Source organism: Cladophialophora immunda (assembly GCF_000835495.1).
Source record: "Cladophialophora immunda strain CBS 83496 unplaced genomic scaffold supercont1.3, whole genome shotgun sequence".
In the NCBI taxonomy this organism is placed as follows: Eukaryota; Fungi; Ascomycota; class Eurotiomycetes; order Chaetothyriales; family Herpotrichiellaceae; genus Cladophialophora; species Cladophialophora immunda.
In genome coordinates this window covers 1833458-1851836 of record NW_015622543.1, presented here as the reverse complement: position 1 = coordinate 1851836, position 18379 = coordinate 1833458, and the positions used below count along the sequence as shown (strand labels likewise).

Below are 18379 nucleotides of genomic sequence, written 5' to 3'. Positions count from 1 at the left end.
TCAAGGACTACGGACTCGAGGAGCAGTTTAGGCCCTGCGTCACCGAAAACAGATATATCGATCTTCGGGATGGCGCGAACAATGAGACCCTGGGCGCCATCTTCCACAATGAAGGAAACCACAGCAGCGTCCTCTGGGGCACGGCGAAGTGGAGCATCCACCGCGCGGATTACCAACAGCTCCTCGCCAAAGGCGCTCAGGGTTACGGCACCAAGATCCTGTTCGATGCAGAAGTCACCAGTGTCGACGTTGACACCAACACGGTGCACCTCAAGGACGGACGCTCCCTTTCGGCCGACCTCGTCGTGGGAGCAGATGGGCTGCGCTCCGCGGTCCGCGGCTCCATCCCTGCAACGGCCTCCGTCGAGCTCATACCCTCGGACGAAAAAGCCTACCGATGCACGGTCGACAAAGACGCCATGGCATCGAACCCGAATCTGATCTGGCTGTTGACGCAGGGCACCAGCCAAGGATGGTTCATGCCAGGAAAATACATACTGTCTTGGCCCTTACCCCCGCACAGGCCGTATGATGTTGTCGTGTGCATTGGCGATGGTTGCAATGTTCCCTACGGCTACTGGGGGATCAAGGCCGATCCGGCGCAAGTCGCCGCCGAGTTTGGGGACGCCTGCCCGACGATACGAGACCTGTTGGCCAACATCGGACCTTGCGTCCAGTGGAGGGTGGCCGAGCTCCCTCCCCTGAGCACCTGCCGGAGCGAGAAGGGCGGAGTGGTCCTTCTCGGGGACGCATGGCACGCCATGCTCCCTCACGCCGGATCGGGCGGCTCTTGCGCGATCGAGGACGGCGCCGTCCTGGGTGAATGCGTCGGCTGGGCGTGGGAAAACGGGCGGCCGATCGCGGACGCCACAAGGGCGTACGAGGCGCTCCGCAAGCCGCGCGTCGAGCGCATCCAGGCTGCGAGTCACGACGGGGTGGTGTTTCTGAACGGCGACGACGCCCCGGCGCGCAATGCCTTCTTGGCCAAGCAGCTCAAGATTGACCAGGCCGAGTTGGCGCGACCGGAAGAGGAGAGGAGGGCGCAGCCTCGCCCGCCAGCAAACATGCATGCGCCTTTCCCGAGTCCGCCTTTCCTGCAGTGGTTGTATAGCTACGATGCCATCAAAGAGACACGGCAATATCTGGCTCAACAGGTAGCTTAGGCTGTCAGGGTTCGGTGTTTGTCGTATGTTACTCGGTGATGCCGGGTTGCTAGCAGATATCAATATATCTAATGACAGAGAGTGGCTGAACCGATGGCAGCGTAGTCGTTGGTTGTAGTGTTTTGATTTGTCATAATTTCAGTTCATGAAGCTATATATCCATCAGAAAAGTGTCACTGTACAACAAGTCGACCTTACGCCATTCAGATTTTCAAAATATTACCCCTTCCATTCCTTGCAGTGTAGCTTCATGACACGTATCAGGATTTCAAGTCAGCTATCCATGTGCTAATCGCGCATGCCTTGCACAGCAGTGTGCAATATGACCCTGCCGTCCATCCTTTGTCCTAGCTCATCTCTTCTGGTCTCGATGTTCCACTGGTCACCGTTGACGACCGCCAGGACTTTGAGATTACACCGTGCCGCTTCCACCAGCTTCACCAGGAGCTTGAACAGCGCCTTCCGGTGGTCCACCCCTTTGAACAAGTCACAACAGCGGTCAGCCCTGTCGAGGATGATGTGCACCTGATCCGACTCGCTGAAGAAGTCGATTGCCCGAAGCGCGACGCGTTCGAACGTGGAGAGTTTCTTGGTCTCATTATTACTCGCGGGCTTTCCCTCTGCAATGTGGAATTGACGTAGATTGTTCAACTCTGCGCGAAGCTCATCACATTGGCTTTTGTTTCGTAGGACCGTGCTCCGCTTGCTGAACAGTTGCAAGAGGACCACTGAGAAGGCGTGGCAGAGCGACTCGCCCCTCGAAGAAAATACGTAGCACCCATGAATGCGATCGTTGTCCCCGTTGCTGAGATCTGCGATCAAAGTCATGGCCACAGGAGAGACCCAACAGTGATCCAAGTAACGTATGCTGTTGTCGTTGTGGCCCGACAGGATCAAGAGGCAGGGGTGTTTGGAATTGCTCCAGGACTGATACTCGTTGCAGGCGCGGAACGCTTCGAGCCGTCTGCCCTGCATCTGCTCAAAGTAGGGAGCATTAAGGTGATCATCATTGTACAAAGCCCTGCGATATTGTTCGAGTTGTTTGCGATGGTTCTCGCCTGAAAAGCTGGAGAGGCCCAGAGAGTGTTGGATTTCGGTGAGTACGTGATTGTCTTGGGCTTTCAGCAGCTGGTCTACCTCCTCTTCCAGTCCTATGCATCATCGTTAGTGTCTTTATCGTTGAATATGCGGAGTACTGACTCAGAATGGTTGCTTTCTGCTCCAAATTTAGTTGTTTGATCAGGTGGATGTTCTTGTCGACCAGCTCATCGCATATCCGTCGTATCTCCTGTATCACCTTCTGTGTCTCTGTAATCTTGTCGCGAAGATCACTTGGCGAACCCAGGGCGCTCAGCCACCGCCGAAGTCCCTTGCGTTTATAATACTGCGTTGCCTCGATACAGAACTCGATGAATATCTCGTAAGCGGACACTATTCGACCTTGAAGCTTTGTGTCGAGCTCGTGGTTGTCGTTGTATATGTGTTTGTACAAATTTAACCCAGGTAGCCGATCGGTAATCTCATTAATGGCTGATGCTAACGACATTTCCATCTCGTTCTTGCTGGCAGCGACCTGATACTGGCATTAGCTCATTCTTGCAATAGCAGAAGCAGGTGGTCCCACTGCGAAGAGAACAGAAATCGTCCCGATAGCAACTCCTCCATATGGTGCAGCGAAATCCCTCACAACATCCAGGATCGGGGAGAAGTCTTTCACGAAGCTGCGGACCACAGACGCTGACTTTTGGTAGTTCCTCGACCATAGACCACAGCCCCTTTCATGCCTGTCATCGAAATCTTTCCTGGCTTCGACGGTGCTTTCCCAGAACGCATAGAACTCCGTCACTGAGGTAATTTTGACAGCATTCTTCTCGGCTCCCGAGTACGCCTTGTTCGCTACAACTAGCTCCTTGAATCTGGTTTGCTTAATCTCTGAGGCCTTGATTGTCTCCCTAGGGAAAAGATGGCGTCGTGAGCCGACAAGTGGATATGCGCTGCAACACTCATACTCACAGATCCTTTTCAGAGAAGCGCTTGCTGCTGGAAGACGAGATTGTAGCTTGACACGTCATGGCAACAGTCAGACCCTGACAGGTTCGAAAATCCGCACTCGCGAGTCAACCAAGCCCAGAGGACGTCTTCTGGGCCTCAAGAGCATGCTGCTTCCTTTAGACTTGTCTAGTGGCCTGACAATGCCACCTGCCGCGCGGACAGCAGGGGCCATTGAGGCTCATGGTTAGGGTCTGAGTCTCGGGCTGACACCTAGGCCACATTGCGGAGATCGAAAGGCGCTGGCCAGCTCATGCAGCCCAAGACTGACGGAGAGGTGCTCTACAGTGCTGAAAGTGTGATCGAGAGGAGTGCAATGGTGGCTTGGTCGTTTGTTAGCCAGGTTTCTCGCGAAATGGGAGTTGGCTCGGCCCCTAGCCGCCGTCAGGTTGCCTAACAGTTCGGCTGTACATAACTAGGCGGACATCAGGTAATAGCTCAAACCAACAGCCTCCCTCTCGAGCCAATCAACCATTCAACTGGACGAAATGCCCACTGCCCAGTCGCAATTCCTCCTGCAGCCAACCCATTCCGAACGCTCTGTTGTCGCAGACCTAGCCCCAGAGATATGCTTGAGGAGCTGGAGGGGCGCAGCGTTTCGGCCCTGGAGATCGTCCGAGACGGAGCTGCCAGAAAGTCAACAACTATCCTAGACAAGGATGTAAAGGAGGTGGGGATTCTACCTGACGCCCCCGGCAACTTGCGGACACAACTGTTAAATATGCAGCACAATTTCCTGGTGGTGGATGGCTCAGTCACAAACCGAGTTTCAAGAGCGCGCATACGCTGAGCGCGGGAAAGATGACTCAGGATACGGCTCCTAGTCTTCAGCCTCAATCGAGTCTGGAGGACAAATTTGCAGCCTTGGAGGCAAAATTCGTCTCTCTAGAGAAGCGCTATTGTGAATTGCAAGAGGAAACTGTTTTGTTGCGTAAGGCTTCGGCTGGGAGAACCGGTGAAAATGTGGGTGACACAACATCATCAAAAGTAACGTCTTTACCAGAAATGAAATTCTCCGGGCTGGGCTAACCTAGACAGGCCATTTCTATGAATGGAGTTGGAGACAAAGACACGGGCTCCAAAGACCCAGTTGGCAATAGCGATACAAATCCATCGCAAGAGGAGACAGGAGCAGGTCCCAAGTCTCGCGCGAGAATTGTTATCAATAGGACCGACTCCGCAACGCACGAACGCAGAGACTTCCCTGCGGAAGATCAGTCCACCAACGCTTCTGAGACTACAGACACCTCGTATGCATTCACTCTACGGAAAATTGTTGGAGATAGCGAAGATGATGATGGAGAGATTGACATTGTCGACCAAAACCTGTGGGAACTATTGAAAGGACTTCTTAGCCATTACCCATACCACACATTCCGCGGCTCACCAAGCACCATCGACTCACCTTACGAAGCCTTGGTCCTCAACTGGGACAAGCTAGAACAGGCCACCAAGAAAGAGTCTGGGAACGACGCCGACAGGCAAGCTCGATCGGATTTGAAACTTCTGCTTGACACGATCACCAACTCATCGGGTGATGCAAAGCTGGATAAGTATTTCAAAACCCGAGATTCACATAGACAGCAAAACTGTGTCACGTTCGACAATCTTTGGACGGTCTTCCCCCCTGGCGCCTTAGTCTATGGCAGACCATTCCAAGGCCAAGATCAAGTCTTTGTGGTCCAAGATAACATGGGGGCATGGCCGTATTTTCGAGACTCTGTACCCCGCGAGCAGGCCACATGGACTCTGCTGGCTTGGACCTACGATTGGAATGGAAGCATGTTCAAGAGAAGCTCTTTGAGGCTAGAGTTTGAATATTTCGATGGGACCAAGCCGATTACCTCCTTGCCATATTACCCTTTTGAGCTCCATGAGCAACAGGGGAATGTGAGGGACAATCTGATCCAGCAGGGCATCAAGTTTCGCAGCTTCTGCACGGCCACACAAGGGTCTCGGCTGTTCGATTACAGAGGAGATGCCCTGCTTGTCAAGAAAGGGTTCTCTGGAGTTCAAGCAGACGATGATTCGGTAGGTACCTCCCCGCGGACAGAGATCTATGTGCTCAATCCTGACTCAGGATGATGACCCTCGACCATTCCTTGACGCGGAACTGGAGTATCTAAGGCGCAGGCGAATTTCACGTTCGCAAAAGCATGCTCCACATCCTAAATCTGCAAACGTAAGTTTCATTAAGCATCTAACAGGAGATTGCTCAAGCTTTGTCTTTAGGTGAGCAGTCGAGTCATGGTTGACTTCGAATCATATTTCGTGTTCGGTCCGTCCGTTGCACGTGTTGGAGCTCTCTGGCCAGACGATGATAGTCCTCAGTGCAATTGCAATGACTGCCGGGAGAACGATCTTTTAAATGAGATCTTCCGAACCAAGTACGATGAAGAAGCATATCAAAGAGGCAAATGGGAGGATGAACAGTATATGCTTTGCCCTCCTCGCGTGCTCGGATACATCTTAGGGGACAAGCAGTGGGCTCAGCTACAGGTCTCCCTCCTAGCAAAGATCCCCGACAAAGACCCTGATGATGCTTGGTCTACAAGACTCAAGCTCGCTGACGACGGAAAAACCAAAAAGATGATTTTAGATTTGGTGGAGGGCCACGGGAAGAGCGACTTATCTGAGGACAACCGCCTCGAAGTCGACGACATCATCGCTAGAAAGGGGAAAGGATTGGTGATTCTCCTTTATGGTAAATCAAGCCCAGAGTAACCGTGCGCACGACCAGATATTGATATTTCACAGGGCCGCCCGGTGTTGGCAAGACTTCCACTGCCGAGACGGTAGCGCTGGCAGCTAGGAAGCCTCTATTTGCTATTAGCGTTGCAGACGTGGGCACAAAAGCAAAGAATGTTGAGTCCAACCTGAAGAAGATCTTCGACTTGGCTACCTCGTGGCAATCTATCCTTCTCATGTGAGCTCCTATTCATCTGTCTTCACTCAGCGTCTACCATGAGACTGACTTGGGTGGTGCAGCGATGAGGCCGACGTGTTTTTGGAGAGTAGAGGACAGGGTGTCGCTGCTAACACAGAAAGGAACGCATTAGTATCGGGTAAGAAGATGCGCCGGCTGTGGAGAGCTTGTATTGACCGGCTGCTGCAGTCTTTCTTCGTGTGCTCGAGTACTATCAGGGTATGTGATGCCTGTTAGGAATTATGGAAGACTGATGAAGTCTACAGGAATTCTCATGCTTACGACAAACCAAATCGCCAAATTTGACGTCGCCGTCCAATCCCGCATCCACGTCGCTTTCAAATACGTCAGTCTGAATGAGGACCAGACAATGGGAATCTTTGGGGGTTTCTTGGGACCACTGGCCAAGAAAGGTCTCGTCAAAGATTGGGATGACATCAAGGAATGGCTACTCGAAGATGTGGTCAAGATGGGCTTCGACGGTCGCCAGATACGAAACATTGTAACCAGCGCGCTAGGATTGGCCCGCGCCCAAGGCAAGAGCAGATTGGAAAAGACCCATATCAAACTAGTCCTCAACAACGTCAAGGACTTCAAAGACGAGTTCATCAAGCAGTTCGAGAAGTACAAGACAGAACAGGCGGGGGGGAGGGATGCACTTATCTGAGCAAACTGCTATGTCCGAGCCACGAAAGCGAAGGTAAAAGTTTGTGGATGATAGATTGGCAGGCTGTATGCGTAAATACTAATGCTGAAGTTCGATTATTGTAGGGAGAATTCCTGTCCAAAGTATATGCCCCTAAATACGGGAAGAATAGAGTGGAAGACCTGGTCCAACACTGCCCGTGGGGTGGCAAGGCTCGATAAGGCTGAACAAGGCTCTCAAACGGGATTAAAGCAGCAAGTGGAGTCGAGCCAAGAATCCCAGGCCGATTCGGAGCAACTTCGACTCGAACATTCGACATATTCCCGACGTCCATCAACGACAACTCGAGTTATCCATCATTGAAGTCGATCCATCATGTCGGAGGCCGGCTTAGCAGAGCGCATCGACGCCATCATCGCCGAATTCTTCTCGTCATGGAACATTTGGACGACTATTCTCGCGCTCGCTCTGGCAGTGTTCCTCATCTACCCGGTGCTTACAGGTCGTGACCCAGATACTCACCCATATCTGCTCGCAAGACAAGCACAGGTTGCACCCATTCGTCAATCAGGTGAGTCGGCCGTCTACCGCGCCATCGACATTCCACATGGCTATCCTCTCCGCTCCGGTCTGGGTGTCAAAGACCCAGGAACACCAAAGTGGAGTTCCGGCCGGCCTGGAGATCTACGGGATGTCTGGAGGACGGCAGTCCGTGGCGCGGTCAATGAAGAGGGCAACCCGACGGGCCAAAGAGGCAAAGTCTTGACAGTCCTCGGCCTGGAAAAGGTCATCGAGCATAATCTGGAAGACTTGACGCTCGGAATCAATGTCATCGGCCAGTACGTGAAGCGAAACAATGGCCAGTCTGTGGCAGTCTGCCTCTCAAATTCCGTGGAATTGTTGTCTTCCATTTTTGGTATGTTGAATAATATCTGCAGCCCCTTGGGTCCCTTGTCGAGTTTCTTACCGTCCCCAATTAGCTGGTTCGTTCTATGGCTTCTCGACAATTCTTCTCCCATACGGCCTGCCGCCTGACAAGCTCAACTCGCTTCTCTCCAAGGTGTCAGCCGACCATTTGATTGCCGAAGCTGGCACATTGGACCTTGAGACTCTGTCGTCGACAGCCAAAAGCATCAAGAACATCATTTGGGTCACCCGATCGGAGAACAAGCATATGGAATGGACAGAAGGTTCCCCCGAAGGGTTTGCGGTTAGCTCGTGGCAGGAACTTGTACAGAAGAACCAGAGACCCTCCAACTCGGAGGTTTTGCCTTTGGACAAGGATTCTCAGGTCCCACCCGTGTTGATTTTTTGCCCGACTGCTAGTGGAGGATTTGACCTGGTCAAATACACCTCAGAAGTGAGCTTCCTTTCTTCCCTCTCACCTTGGCCCTCCGCCTTTCCCGGCCAAGCCTCATCTGTCAATTGATCATCCTGGTATGCTGACCGGCCCCTCTTTCAGAACCTGATATCCGGCACCGCTGCACTTCTCGCTACCCTTCCACGCGCTCAAAAGCTTAGCCCGAGCGACTCGTTGCTCCCAACCACACCTCTAACAGACAGCTACACTCTTTGCTGGATCTTTGCCGCCCTCTATTCCAATGCAACGCTGTCACTCAATTCCGTTTCGGGAGATAATATCGATCTCGCTCATGCCACCTCCCAGACCTCTCCGACAGTTGTGCTCGCCTCTCCCGCGACCGTGCAAGCATACTTATCCCACCCAAACACAACCCTTCCTGGTGGATTGTCGAAGTACATGACTACACGCACTCTGCAGCAGGGGAATCTCCCAACAAAGCAGACGAACGCGTCCGACACCCTCTCGCATCTCCGTGTCCTTCTCATTCCTCAATCAGTCACGACCCCGGCATCAGGCCGCTTGTCGTCGTCGACACTGCACAGTATTCGCACGCACTTGAAATGCCGGATTGGATACGCCCTCACGAGTCCGTCTGTGGCGGGCGCGATTGCGCAGACCAACATCTTTGATTATCGTGATAAAGGCGATAAAGTATGCTGCGTCGGCGCGCCGCTTAGCAGCGTGGAGGTCAATTTAGCCGGGGAGGAGCCTGTCATGGGGTCGCGCACTCCACGAGGAGCAACGGTATGTTTCAATGCCTGTATTTGCTGCATCCAGCATTCCTCCTTCACACCTCTTCCTTTAACTCTAGGGAAGCGTTATGGTCTAGCTGTCCATCTCAATTCCAGAATCACCAGTGCTGATTTCTTGACTCAATGTAATACAGGTGACGATCAAAGGACCTGCGGTGGTGGGTGGAAAGATAACGCTCGAGAACATCCATGTGCAGGTCGATGAGGATTATACGTTGCTCCTGCTCTGAGCCAACCCCGTGCCACTCTATCGCGTCGACGGACGAAGTGGACCAGAGTTACCCCGTGTCATGAAACGTCCACACGTATTCAGATTCACATGAATGCGTGGGTTGGGGACATCTAGAGAGTGGATAGGCAGGCCGAGCTCGTTTCGGGAGGGTCCAGCAACTACAACCATACGAATGCAAGGGAAAACAAAATAATCATGCTAGTGGGAATGACATGAATTTGATAACGATAGAAAGAAAGAAAGAAAGGAAAAAAAGGTTGCTCATCATGTTCTCCATACCACTTGAATTGTTTCGTCAGCCAGCCAGCCAGCCCAAGCTCGGACCTTCAAAGTTGACGATCTATCTAGCTATGTGACTTTCTGCTTCACCTCCGTCTTGATTCCATGCTCCGTTTTGATGAGCGCCGCCAACTCGCGCCCTCTGACTTCGAAGAGATTCAACCGTAGAAAAGAAAAACGAAACGTGCTCGATGTCTTGGATACTCTTTCTGTTTTTGGTGAGATTTGTCTTTTTTCCGGATTTTTTTTTGCCCTTCTAGTGGAGGCGTGTGCTTTTTTCGTCAATATGCCCTTGCATTCCAGCTTCGTGTGACATGTGCCACAAACTCGGTGGTGGAGAGAGCTGCTGTTCATCAGCATGTATGTTGGAAAGTACTGGGCATGTTGAGGCCGAATTGCTTTCGCACGTCGTGAAAAGTGCGTGCTCCGAGAGTGTGTGGCCAGATCCATCCAAATCAACTGGGGCCCTGTTTCAATAATACCAGCTGGAAGTGCAGGCCGCTTTCGGAGGCTCGACATGGTACAGGCACTCGTAATTCACAACCAGCCCAGCGCCAACAAGTTCCGAAAGGAGCAATCTCGCCTCCGATACCGTGCAAATAAAGCCGGCAGCGACTTCTTCAGCGGTAAACGCCCTGGGCCGACCTAGTTCGCCATGTTGTTTGCCCAACCAAAGGTGCAGACAACGCGCGAGGGCGGATGTTTTCGGTGGAGGGACGGCATCGTTGAGGGGTGCTGCGGCAGAGCTGGAACGGCAGGCCGGAGCTGGAGGCGGTTCGGGCATGAAACTGGGTGTGTTCAGATGGCGCGATGTTGTATGGCCCCAGATATATTGGACCGGCGGAGCAGGTGGTTGAACAGGGTCCAACTGAGCCGGAAAAGGATCTGACGCAGAATGGTCGGCAGATGGAATCTTCCAACTGCTTGATGGTTTGACACCGGCATCCACATCATTCACCCACCCGTTGTTGGGCGCCAGATCCCCAACGAGAGTGCACCATTCCACGTCGTTTGCGCTATTTGCCGATCGACTGCCGTGGCAGTTGTCCGAGTTGTTCTTGATGTTGTCTTGAGAAACGACCCCAGCTCCACAGGGCTTCGCCGTAGTCGTGTTTGCAGTCCACAGTCCGTGAAGTACCATAGACACATCTTCCATGCCATCTCCAGCATTCCGAAACTCGTTTGCAATCAACGAGATGAGATCCCAAGACGATCCATCCCTAAGTCGTTGCGGGAGCTCCTGTCTCAACCAATCCCGGAAGAAACCTCTGAATGCTACAGGGGCTCCTTGATGCCAGCAGTAAATTTCGGCAATTCGAGCGAGGGTCTCCTTCTGACCAAGATCAATTGGCAAAATCTGATAGACGGTGGCAAGCAGGGGCATGTTCCCGTACTTGAGCGCAAAGTCTTCAAGCGTTTCCAGACAGATGTCATCAAGCCACTCACGGATACCAATGCCCGTGCCGTATTCACCCTCAAGTACTGCTTCGAATAGATCTTTCGGAAGGTCGTCGAGCTCGAAAATGCCACCTGCTTCCGGGGCAACTTCATGGGGGAACATGGATTCGAAAATTCGCTCATGCACAAAGTACTCCGTGCCTCTGACCATGACCGTGACAGGCTTGCCGCGGAATCGACTGCAAAAGCGACCAGAAAGCCTGAATTAGTTCACTGATCCCTCATCTGCCTCCTCACCAGCTCGTGGCTTACCTCGAATCGCCGTCTGACATTTGGTCCTCGAAAACCTCATGTGCAAATTTATTGCCAGAGTCGTTGTCCGAAGGGCTTTCGACTGAGTTCAAAGCCGGGTCGATAGGAACTGTCATGCAATTTAGCGTTGAGAGGTCTGAACGTAAGGGCAGCTTGAAGCTGCTGAGGGATCACACTCACTTGGAGCGACCGTAACCGGATCATCGCCACCGTTGGATGATTCAGAAGACTTGTTGCTGGCAAAGGCATCATTCAGATACTGTTTGAGGTCCTCGTCAGAATTGATGCGGTCAATCAGTTGCGTGAGCCTCTTGGCAGTTCTGTGGTCAATATCTGGTTTGACGGCCAAATTCAGATCACGAAGCTTCTGGAGGAGTTCATCATGAGACGGCGGCGGCGGAACTTCAGATATCAGAGTGGAGGGAATGGACATTGCTGTTGGGGGAAGTTGGCGCTTCATCCCGATCATGGCTTGTTGGTGGAAGCACAAGAGATGAGGGATGAGAGAAGATTGTGAGAGAAGAGTCGATCGAGCGACCGGATGGTAGTGAGGAGGTATTTATAGACGGGAGAGCTGGGATTCGGTGGCAGTGAAGACGAGAGATCACTGTTGACTTGCGCCGTAAGAATTGAGAGACTCTCGCAGTGAATTGCGATAGGGGATTCCAAGGACCAGTCAGAGAAAACTGAGCTGCGAGTGAGGCAGGAAACAAGAATTTTTGCATGTGCCTGAGTCTTTTGGTACAATCTCATCCAAGTCAATTTGAACAGGAGAAAACATTCACGGTTGTCTTACAAGATTGAAGCCGATCTGAGGCCAACGTGAAGGGTGTTGCCTCATGGTCCCCGAGAATTCACTTTGAATACACAAATCCCAACATATCATCTCTTCCCTTTCTTCGGTCTCGAACGTCCCAATTGACTTGATGGTCTCCCACCGGTTAGCATGGCTCGCTGCCTTAGATACTGGTCGACCACTTTCTGCACACTTCCTATGTCGTGCTCCGGTTTCCTCAGATAGTAGATTCTCGCCCTCCTCTTTCTCTTCGGCGCTCTCTGTGCTATTTCCATGCTCTGCACCAGTGGACTGTGCACCTTGATCTGCATTTCCATTCCGATACCTGTCAACTGGTTGCGCAACAGGACTGACGTGTGAGGCCCCGAGCCTTTGATTGACAGAATCACCCCCGAGACGGGCTCGCCCGAGGTGAAGGTTGCAAGCAGAATATCTCCAACCTTTGCGCGGTCCTTGTTGGTCTTGTCAAACAGCTTTGCCCGCGCTCCTGTGGGATCCAATAGAGCCAATTGTCGGCTGTCCACGATCGCAATGGGATCTTTGCAGGTCTCGGTTTCAGATCGGGGCGATCGATGTATTACTATCTCTCGTTTTCCTAACAAAGTCGTCAGCGCACCTAGCTTCTCAGTGAATTGCTTATCACTACCCACCTCTATCAGGTCTGTATCTTTCCGGTATTTGAGAGTGGTATCGCGGCGGTAGATCGGAGGGTACATCGAGCTTCTCAACGGGCCCGCGTTGCAGCGTGACTAGTGTGCGCCGAAAATGTTGTGGTCGAAGCTCTGGAAATATGGATCGCCAGCAGCATGCCGACATACGTGAAGCAACCGTCTTCGACATGTTCGAGAGCAGGTTATAAGGAATACACAGTGAATGGCATGGTCAGTTGCAAAAAGACATCGCAGCTCAATCGCGGACACTTTTCATGGATCAGGAAGAGGAAGGTGGAGCGACTTGGACTTGGGACTTGCAGAAAATCACCTTTTGGAGATTCAATGGTAGCGCAGACAGAAACTGCCATTTTCAGCAAGACAAACAAGAGTTCTCACAGCAGCTCGGTCTAACCACGCGCCTCGAGGGGGCACAGTAATTCTCCATGGCGCAGCCCGGTCAAAGCTTCCTCTACATTTGTAGGAGTTGCCGACGAAATATACCCAGTTCAAGCTGGGCAAAGTCGGCTCGGTCATTCAGCACCACAGGGTCAAGACCAAAAGGTACGATCACATTGATGAGATATCCTACAGCTCAATCGTCTGTGCTTACAACTACAAAGTAATACCGGCTTTCAATCCCACGTCCAATCCCGAGTTCGACGATCTCCTCTTGACATGGCGCCAAAAAGTCTTCATGCCAGCTGCGCTGGAAAACCACCATCGGGATCTGATTTACAAGGCCTCGCGGCATCCGACCCTCACCAACGAACCAGGAGTCACGGTAACAATGGATGACGATGAAGAGATCAAGCTGGAGCCAATGCATTTTTATGACAAGCCCAATGTACACAAAAGCATACTCAAATTAGTAAAGCTTCTTGAGGGAAACCACAACGACACTGATTGGAACAACCTGCCCCCGTTCCTTCATGGATTGGTCATGGCAAAGATCAATCTCCCCTCAAGTTTTTACGAGAAAATCACACGCAAAGCCTGCGAAGTGGGCAAAGAACGCATTATTTTACGCTGCGCGGAGAAGCCGGCGGAAACAGGCGTCAAGCTGTCGCGAAAGGGAGTGGCCCGGGAGTTGATGCTAGGTTTTCATAACCGTGCGGTCTCGGCAAATTTCCAGGGCGGTGAACTTGAGGCGGCTTCGCGGCGAGCCGAATATGTTGCACGAATGCTGGAAGATGAAGTGCACGGAGGTGGCAAGTTGACCAAGGGCGAGGTGGATGCGAGGAAAGACCCAGTCGTTCTGGCGGTGCTGCTGGAGCTGGCTGCTGCGAAGGCGGTAGACGCTCATGGTGGCCAGGACGAGGAGGGAAAAGTCGTCAACTATGCTACTAAGCTGCTTCACCTGGAAAGCAAGGCACTACATTCCCAGCTCGAGCAACAGACAGAGATAGAGCAGAACTACGCTCTGGTGGAGCTGTTGCCGATACAGAATTCGATGGAATGGGCGCTGAAGATCGAATCTGTCAAGAATTCGGATTTGGGGAAGCAGTTGCAAGCTGAATTGAGTAGCTTGACCAGTGTGGTGGAAAGCACAGTGCAAAGCATTCGAGAAAAGGTGGGAGACAAGTCAAGGAGGGCCTTGATCATGTATGATCAGCTTCATGAGTAGGGACAGACGACAGTCTCTGGCAAGAGTGCTACAGACTAAGCACATGGTATACCAGCAACGGGACCAGTTCTGAGGCTCATAAGATGGAGTGATGTTCATTATGACGGACTTACCGAGCTTCGCCGGCTCCATGCTGCGCATTTACACAAAATAATCGAATCATGTACTATTATTGCATCTCAATACACGACTGTATTTCCTAGCCTAGAATCCTTTGCTGTTTCGAGGCGTGCGAGAGTAGAGGTGGTTCAAGAATAATCTTCCGTTTGTCGTGGAGAACTATACTTCGTACAAAAGAGCGGCCTCGGCCCCGTTTCCGCCAATACCATTCAAGACACTTCAACCCGTCATCTCGAGGCCTCGGGCACGACTGTTGTCAATTCGTTTTAATCCCTATAATGACCGGACAATAAATCCTTGATATAGGCGCGTTTGCGCCCACTCTCATTTACCCTCGAACCCCAGGCCGGCTTCTCAAAATGGCGAACCCTCCTTCCTCCGACCCCTTCCTTGAAGTGCAGACCGACGTGCAGTCCACGCTCCAAAGTACACGGCACCTATTCTCCAGCTACCTCCGCATCCGTACGCTGTCGACGTCTGCCACCTCTCCAGAATTGCAGCAGTCGCGCTCAGAGCTGCGTTCCAACCTCGAAACACTAACAGCAGATCTCGCGGATCTGTTGGACAGCGTCAAGGCCGTGGAGTCTGATCCGTACCGCTTCGGCCTAGATGTCGCGGAGGTACAACGAAGGAGGCAGTTTGTGCAAGATGTGGCTGACGAGGTGGATGGGATGAGGAGGGAATTGGAAGGCGTCACTACAGATACACACGTCGCCGGAGGAGTATACCCTACATCGACCACTACTGCGCCCGGCGGAGGCAGCAGCACCACAAGAGGACCTAACGGGAGACTACCAAATCCCTCGTCCTTTGAAGATGATCACGATGACGAAGACGACGACGACCCCTACGGGGCCTTCGAGACTCAGCAGCAAGAGATGATGATGCGCGAACAAGACGAACAACTTGACGGCGTTTTCCAAAGTGTCGGCGTCTTGCGTGGCCAGGCAGAAGACATGGGCCGCGAGCTAGAGGAACAAGGTGCCTTGCTAGACGAGGTGGACACGCTGGCAGACCGGGTGGGTGGGAAGTTGAGCGTCGGAGTGAAGAAAGTGGGCGAGGTGATTAGACGGAATGAAGATAGCGTGAGCAGTTGCTGCATTGGCGTTCTGATTGTGGTTTTGGTGATATTGTTGATTCTAGTAATTGTCATTTGAGAGCAAAGGCGGCCCTAACTTTCGGTTGGACATCTCCAGAACCGATGAGCATACCTGAATGCTACGCGGTTGGTTCTTGCTAAGGACCACAGCGTTGGAGGGAAATCAGGAATCCTGAACGCCTGAAGACGACCCCGACCAGACCCCGACCAAACAGACGGCGTTTGAGGGAAGCCGCTGAGCCCATCCGTGGAAACCCGAAGAGAAGCAGAAGCCTCTTAACAAGCTTCTTCTGTGGACGACGATATCCCAGCCATATCCAGACGACCGGGACTAACATTTCAACCATTGCGCGGCTTCTTGTGCGGTCTGTGGTCATCCTCCTCTGCCTCCACCAATTCCGGAGCGTCGTCATCGTCACCATCGTCATCATCCTCATCGTCGTCATCGTCGTCATCGTCGTCATCGTCATCATCGAACTCGCCTTCTTGGGCAGCCGACAGGAAATAGTCCATGGCATCAGGCCAGAGATCCTCTGCCAGGGCGGCGGCTATCTCGTCGCCGCCTGGGAAGATCTCAACATCCAACATGCCTTCAATCTCATCATCTTCGCTTTCATCCTCCTCATCCGTGGACTCATCTAGTCCCTTTTCAGCCAATCTTTTTAATTTCTCGGCATCGACCACGCCCCTGAAACCAAACCAAGAAAAGAAACTTGGGCCGTGAACGTCGTCTTCTTCCTCCTCAAGCTGGACCAACTTTTCCCGGAGCTTCTCATGCTGCCACAGTGCCTCCCGGTCCACGACATCAATCACCTTGTCTCCGTTCTTGAGCTTTAGCGCCTCCTCTGCATTGTAAAGATCAACGGCGGCATCGAGAAGACCGCGAGTTGGATCCTTCTTCTTTCCTTTCCATTTGATCGGAACCGGCTTCGAGATGAGGTCACCAGATCCATTTCCGGTGTTACGATATTCGAATTCCTTGATCAAGGTGGTGTCCTCTATGAACTCATTGGGAGCAAAGTGGAAGGTGAATCGAATACTGCGAGGATCCCCTTCGGATTCCGACTGAATCTGATACCGGTCGACGGAGAAAGCATCGATGGAGGCAAGAAGCGGAAGGTCGTCTGGAGAGAAGAATTGTCGGATCTGCTCAGGTCCTGAACGAAACACGGTTGGCCAGAAATCTGGGATTCGCTCAAATAGGGCTTTTCTCTTTGAATAGAGAGGCCGTGAGAGGAATTCTTTTCTTCGCACTCGGTCAAAGTCAGCGAGCGGGATGGGCTCGATCGGAGTGGCTTCTTACATGAATCCAGCTCAATCCGAGCAAAGCCTTGCTCTAGATCTCCGAGGTCATTGAAAATTTCGGCGAGATCGTGTAGAGGTGGCGCCATGTTGTAAACCTCCACTGTAGAATTGGGAAGATACAGTTGAATATTGTCGCGGTCAAGGCTTTCATTTTCAAGTCTGGGAAGTTCACCGCAGCCACAAAATTTTGGGATATTCTGCCATGTCAAAAAGCGTAGGCGGTGAAGACTCAGGGCGGTGATTTTCCTGCGATTCGGAGCCACAGTTTTTCCATTCCGGTGTCGCTCCTGTTCGCACACTATCCTCCTCTGCCATTGACTTCTAACCAGAGGGCTACATGTCTGTTTCTTTATGATCCATATCTTTACGTTCTCGACGTTCAAGTCGATGCAAGCATGGAGGAATCGATACTCGTGCGGTCTCCAGCAAGCCAGTAATGCCAGCCACCTACCAAAAGGTGAGAAGATCGACATATCTTAGTACCCAGCGAGCCAGGTCGTTGGCATTCCATGTCCGTGGCTAGGTGCAAGCACAGGGTTTCATCACGAGGTTGTGATTGGGATTTTCTAGCCGGTAACTAAGTCCCCTTTACCCAGATAATGTGTTTTGTGGCGACGTGACAAGCCCCTGGTCATCTTACTTGTGACCCTTTTCGTTCAAGCCAATGTTTCTCGCCCAAATATCACCTTTTGACCCTGGGCTCGGCAAGACTCTTTTGGGTTCGGAGCGGGCTGGTCTCCAGGCGCATTCGCTTTGTTCCTTTGCCACGTTGCTCCCATGGGCCGCGAGCAGGCGAAGGGAAGCCTTTCGAGTCTAGAAAACTGCAAAAGCGGTGAGAATCTCCCGCAGAACAAGGGAGGGATGTTCGTCTAGCTGCCCTCGCTTCTCTGCCCCGACGCATTTCAGGTGGGACATTTCATTGGAAATGCGCTGCAACGAACTGATACTCATGCAGCACTGACGGTGATCGTTCCTCGTCTGGCCGCTAGGTTGTGTGTTAGGCCCGCTGCATGCACTCTCTTAGCTTAGTGAGCCAGGAAGGAGGGTTGAGGAGTTGATGCGTTCTCATCCCACCCTGGACTTCAAACCCTGGTTCCTGGATAAAGCAACCAACGGTTAACATACGAGCTACCGACTAAAACCTGCATGTCTTCACACCAGCAAGCCTGCACGCCATCGACAATGCTGCAGTCTCCGATGCTCATGCAATCAATATTGACAAGTTGCCTCTGTCGAAACCCTAGTGTTCACAATCTTCGCTCCTTGATCGGTACTCTACCGGTATCTTCTCGAGGAGGTTCATCGCAGGGGGCTCACTTACCCTCAGATAAGCTCAAGCGACTAACACGGGCACGACCCCCCGTAAGGCTTGAAATCACCCGGAAACGTCGTTCCCCAGCATGGGCCGCTTCCGTTGATAGTGGCGCTTTGGCAGCAGGGACTACTACCTACCGGCAATGCGCCGCGCTGATCCGCGACTCACCTTATGCACCACATTGGCCGAGGACTTCCCCCTGGACAGCCTCGAGATAATGTCTTTTCCCTGGTCAGTCTCGCATCTCTCGTGTCAGCTTGCGGTGTCATTCTTCGGCTCGTAGAGTAGGTCTGTTGGGCCTAAGCTCGTCATTTGACATCCACCAACCTCCAAGACAGACCGTCGGA

General features: G+C 52.3%; 9 protein-coding genes across 11 annotated transcripts; 4 read left to right on the top strand and 5 right to left on the bottom strand.

The window, feature by feature from the left end:
- Nucleotides 1–1282: 1282 nt before the first annotated feature.
- PV07_05149 lies at nucleotides 1283–3280 on the bottom strand. 2 transcript variants are annotated; one of them, XM_016392023.1, is made up of 4 exons: nucleotides 3177–3280; nucleotides 2788–3115; nucleotides 2364–2736; nucleotides 1283–2314 (listed from the first exon to the last, which is right to left on the bottom strand). In XM_016392023.1, the coding sequence occupies exons 1-4, from the start codon at nucleotides 3233–3235 to the stop codon at nucleotides 1452–1454; spliced, it is 1623 nt and encodes a 540-aa protein (XP_016249542.1). In that variant the 5' UTR covers nucleotides 3236–3280; the 3' UTR covers nucleotides 1283–1451. The 2 variants fall into 2 exon arrangements, with proteins under 2 accessions (XP_016249542.1, XP_016249543.1); XM_016392024.1 differs by having other exon boundaries at nucleotides 2788–3280.
- Nucleotides 3281–3980: 700 nt separating this feature from the next.
- Nucleotides 3981–6913, top strand: PV07_05148. 2 transcript variants are annotated; one of them, XM_016392022.1, is made up of 8 exons: nucleotides 3981–4175; nucleotides 4251–5243; nucleotides 5293–5394; nucleotides 5445–5916; nucleotides 5970–6138; nucleotides 6201–6277; nucleotides 6328–6357; nucleotides 6405–6913. In XM_016392022.1, exons 1-8 carry the CDS (start codon nucleotides 4014–4016, stop codon nucleotides 6803–6805), a joined length of 2406 nt encoding a protein of 801 aa, XP_016249541.1. In that variant the 5' UTR covers nucleotides 3981–4013; the 3' UTR covers nucleotides 6806–6913. The 2 variants fall into 2 exon arrangements, with proteins under 2 accessions (XP_016249541.1, XP_016249540.1); XM_016392021.1 differs by having other exon boundaries at nucleotides 3981–4199.
- A 194-nt stretch (nucleotides 6914–7107) lies between these two features.
- Nucleotides 7108–9473, top strand: PV07_05147 (uncharacterized protein). The gene is made up of 4 exons (XM_016392020.1): nucleotides 7108–7700; nucleotides 7765–8144; nucleotides 8247–8891; nucleotides 9034–9473. The coding sequence occupies exons 1-4, from the start codon at nucleotides 7160–7162 to the stop codon at nucleotides 9127–9129; spliced, it is 1662 nt and encodes a 553-aa protein (XP_016249539.1). The 5' UTR covers nucleotides 7108–7159; the 3' UTR covers nucleotides 9130–9473.
- Nucleotides 9403–10003, bottom strand: PV07_05146 (uncharacterized protein). Its single transcript, XM_016392019.1, has one exon. The coding sequence runs from the start codon at nucleotides 9927–9929 to the stop codon at nucleotides 9480–9482; it is 450 nt and encodes a 149-aa protein (XP_016249538.1). The 5' UTR covers nucleotides 9930–10003; the 3' UTR covers nucleotides 9403–9479.
- A 1113-nt stretch (nucleotides 10004–11116) lies between these two features.
- PV07_05145 (uncharacterized protein) lies at nucleotides 11117–11589 on the bottom strand (the record flags this gene model as incomplete). The annotated part of the gene is made up of 2 exons (XM_016392018.1): nucleotides 11117–11229; nucleotides 11301–11589. 2 exons carry the CDS (start codon nucleotides 11587–11589, stop codon nucleotides 11117–11119), a joined length of 402 nt encoding a protein of 133 aa, XP_016249537.1.
- A 413-nt stretch (nucleotides 11590–12002) lies between these two features.
- Nucleotides 12003–12756, bottom strand: PV07_05144 (ribosomal protein L19; the record flags this gene model as incomplete). Its single annotated transcript, XM_016392017.1, has 2 exons — nucleotides 12003–12511; nucleotides 12567–12756. The coding sequence occupies 2 exons, from the start codon at nucleotides 12754–12756 to the stop codon at nucleotides 12003–12005; spliced, it is 699 nt and encodes a 232-aa protein (XP_016249536.1).
- Nucleotides 12757–12924: 168 nt separating this feature from the next.
- PV07_05143 (uncharacterized protein) lies at nucleotides 12925–14400 on the top strand. Its single transcript, XM_016392016.1, has 2 exons — nucleotides 12925–13130; nucleotides 13190–14400. The coding sequence occupies exons 1-2, from the start codon at nucleotides 13013–13015 to the stop codon at nucleotides 14191–14193; spliced, it is 1122 nt and encodes a 373-aa protein (XP_016249535.1). The 5' UTR covers nucleotides 12925–13012; the 3' UTR covers nucleotides 14194–14400.
- A 119-nt stretch (nucleotides 14401–14519) lies between these two features.
- Nucleotides 14520–15880, top strand: PV07_05142 (uncharacterized protein). The gene has a single exon (XM_016392015.1). It carries the CDS (start codon nucleotides 14673–14675, stop codon nucleotides 15468–15470), a length of 798 nt encoding a protein of 265 aa, XP_016249534.1. The 5' UTR covers nucleotides 14520–14672; the 3' UTR covers nucleotides 15471–15880.
- Nucleotides 14992–16860, bottom strand: PV07_05141 (uncharacterized protein). Its single transcript, XM_016392014.1, has 2 exons — nucleotides 16716–16860; nucleotides 14992–16665 (listed from the first exon to the last, which is right to left on the bottom strand). Exons 1-2 carry the CDS (start codon nucleotides 16801–16803, stop codon nucleotides 15752–15754), a joined length of 1002 nt encoding a protein of 333 aa, XP_016249533.1. The 5' UTR covers nucleotides 16804–16860; the 3' UTR covers nucleotides 14992–15751.
- Nucleotides 16861–18379: the final 1519 nt, after the last annotated feature.